Consider the following 1,974-nt stretch of genomic DNA (forward strand, 5'->3'; position numbering starts at 1 on the left):
CAAGATGCCTTATATCAGGGCCCCAGCTCCCCAAGATGTCTTATATCAGGGCCCCAGCTCCCTAAGATGCCTTATATCAGGGCCCAGCTCCCTAAAATGCCTTATATCAGGGCCCCAGCTCTCCCAAATGCCTTATATCAGGGCCCCAGCTCTCCCAAATGCCTTATATCAGGGCCCCAGCTCCCTAAGATGCCTTATATTAGGGCCCCAGCTCTCCCAAATGCCTTATATCAGGGCCCCAGCTCCCTAAGATGCCTTATATCAGGGCCCCAGCTCCGTAAGATGCCTTATATCAGGGCCCCAGCTCCCCAAGATGCCTTATATCAGAGGCCCAGCTCCTCAAGATGCCTTATATCAGGGCCCAGCTCCCTAAGATGCCTTATATCAGGGCCCCAGCTCCCTAAGACGCCTTATATCAGGGCCCAGCTCCCTAAGACGCCTTATATCAGGGCCCAGCTCCCTAAGACGCCTTATATCAGGGCCCCAGCTCCCTAAGACGCCTTATATCAGGGCCCAGCTCCCTAAGACGCCTTATATCAGGGCCCAGCTCCCTAAGATGCCTTATATCAGGGCCCAGCTCCCTAAAATGCCTTATATCAGGGCCCCAGCTCTCCCAAATGCCTTATATCAGGGCCCCAGCTCTCCCAAATGCCTTATATCAGGGCCCCAGCTCCCTAAGATGCCTTATATCAGGGCCCCAGCTCTCCCAAATGCCTTATATCAGGGCCCCAGCTCCCTAAGATGCCTTATATCAGGGCCCCAGCTCCGTAAGATGCCTTATATCAGGGCCCCAGCTCCCCAAGATGCCTTATATCAGAGGCCCAGCTCCTCAAGATGCCTTATATCAGGGCCCAGCTCCCTAAGATGCCTTATATCAGGGCCCCAGCTCCCTAAGACGCCTTATATCAGGGCCCAGCTCCCTAAGACGCCTTATATCAGGGCCCAGCTCCCTAAGACGCCTTATATCAGGGCCCCAGCTCCCCAAGATGCCTTATATCAGAGGCCCAGCTCCTCAAGATGCCTTATATCAGGGCCCAGCTCCCTAAGATGCCTTATATCAGGGCCCCAGCTCTCCCAAATGCCTTATATCAGGGCCCCAGCTCTCCCAAATGCCTTATATCAGGGCCCCAGCTCCCTAAGATGCCTTATATCAGGGCCCCAGCTCCCCAAGATGCCTTATATCAGAGGCCCAGCTCCTCAAGATGCCTTATATCAGGGCCCAGCTCCCTAAGATGCCTTATATCAGGGCCCCAGCTCCCCAAGATGCCTTATATCAGAGGCCCAGCTCCTCAAGATGCCTTATATCAGGGCCCAGCTCCCTAAGATGCCTTATATCAAGGCTCCAGCTCCCCCAGACGCCTTATATCAGGGCCCAGCTCCCTAAGACGCCTTATATCAGGGCCTCAAGAAAGGGAGAAGATTGATATAAACAGCAAAAAAGTTAAAGAAGAGGAGAAGAGAGGGAAGAGAATGACGACAGGGGAATCACAGGAGAGGAGACATGAGAAAATAAGGAGAGAGAGAGAGAGAAACCACCGATGAAGATGGACACAAGGACGACAAGAAGACACACATGGAAGAATAACAAGGAAAGAGAGGTTAAGAGAGGTTGGTAGATAAACACGAAAGAGGAGATAGTACAAAAATTAAGAGAACAAAAAGAAAAAAACAACAGACGAAGAAAGATTAGGAGAAAGAAGGGAACGGTAACACGAATGAGAGAATGAGGGAGAGAAACGGAGAGAACTGTGAGAGATAGAGAGCCAGAGTGCATAAGAAGTGAGAGACAAGAGAATGAATGAATAAAAGAGAAAACAGGAAAATGGGAAAGGAGTAAAGGAGTGGATACGAAAGAGTAAAGTGGTTTATAGAACAGAAATGGGGGAAACGAAAAATAGGAAAGGTGACAAAGAGAGAGAGAGAGAGAGAGAGAGAGAGAGAGAGAGAGAGAGAGAGAGAGAGAGAGAGAGAGAG

The 1,974-nt window shown here is 50.7% G+C and overlaps 1 protein-coding gene across 1 annotated transcript; it reads left to right on the plus strand.

Annotated features, from left to right (window-relative positions):
• Positions 1 to 556: 556 nt before the first annotated feature.
• Positions 557 to 1,231, plus strand: LOC123763836 (uncharacterized). Its single transcript, XM_045751141.2, has one exon. The coding sequence runs from the start codon at positions 557 to 559 to the stop codon at positions 1,229 to 1,231; it is 675 nt and encodes a 224-aa protein (XP_045607097.2).
• Positions 1,232 to 1,974: the final 743 nt, after the last annotated feature.

Source organism: Procambarus clarkii, chromosome 23 (genome assembly GCF_040958095.1).
Source record: "Procambarus clarkii isolate CNS0578487 chromosome 23, FALCON_Pclarkii_2.0, whole genome shotgun sequence".
NCBI classification, from domain to species: domain Eukaryota; kingdom Metazoa; phylum Arthropoda; class Malacostraca; order Decapoda; family Cambaridae; genus Procambarus; species Procambarus clarkii.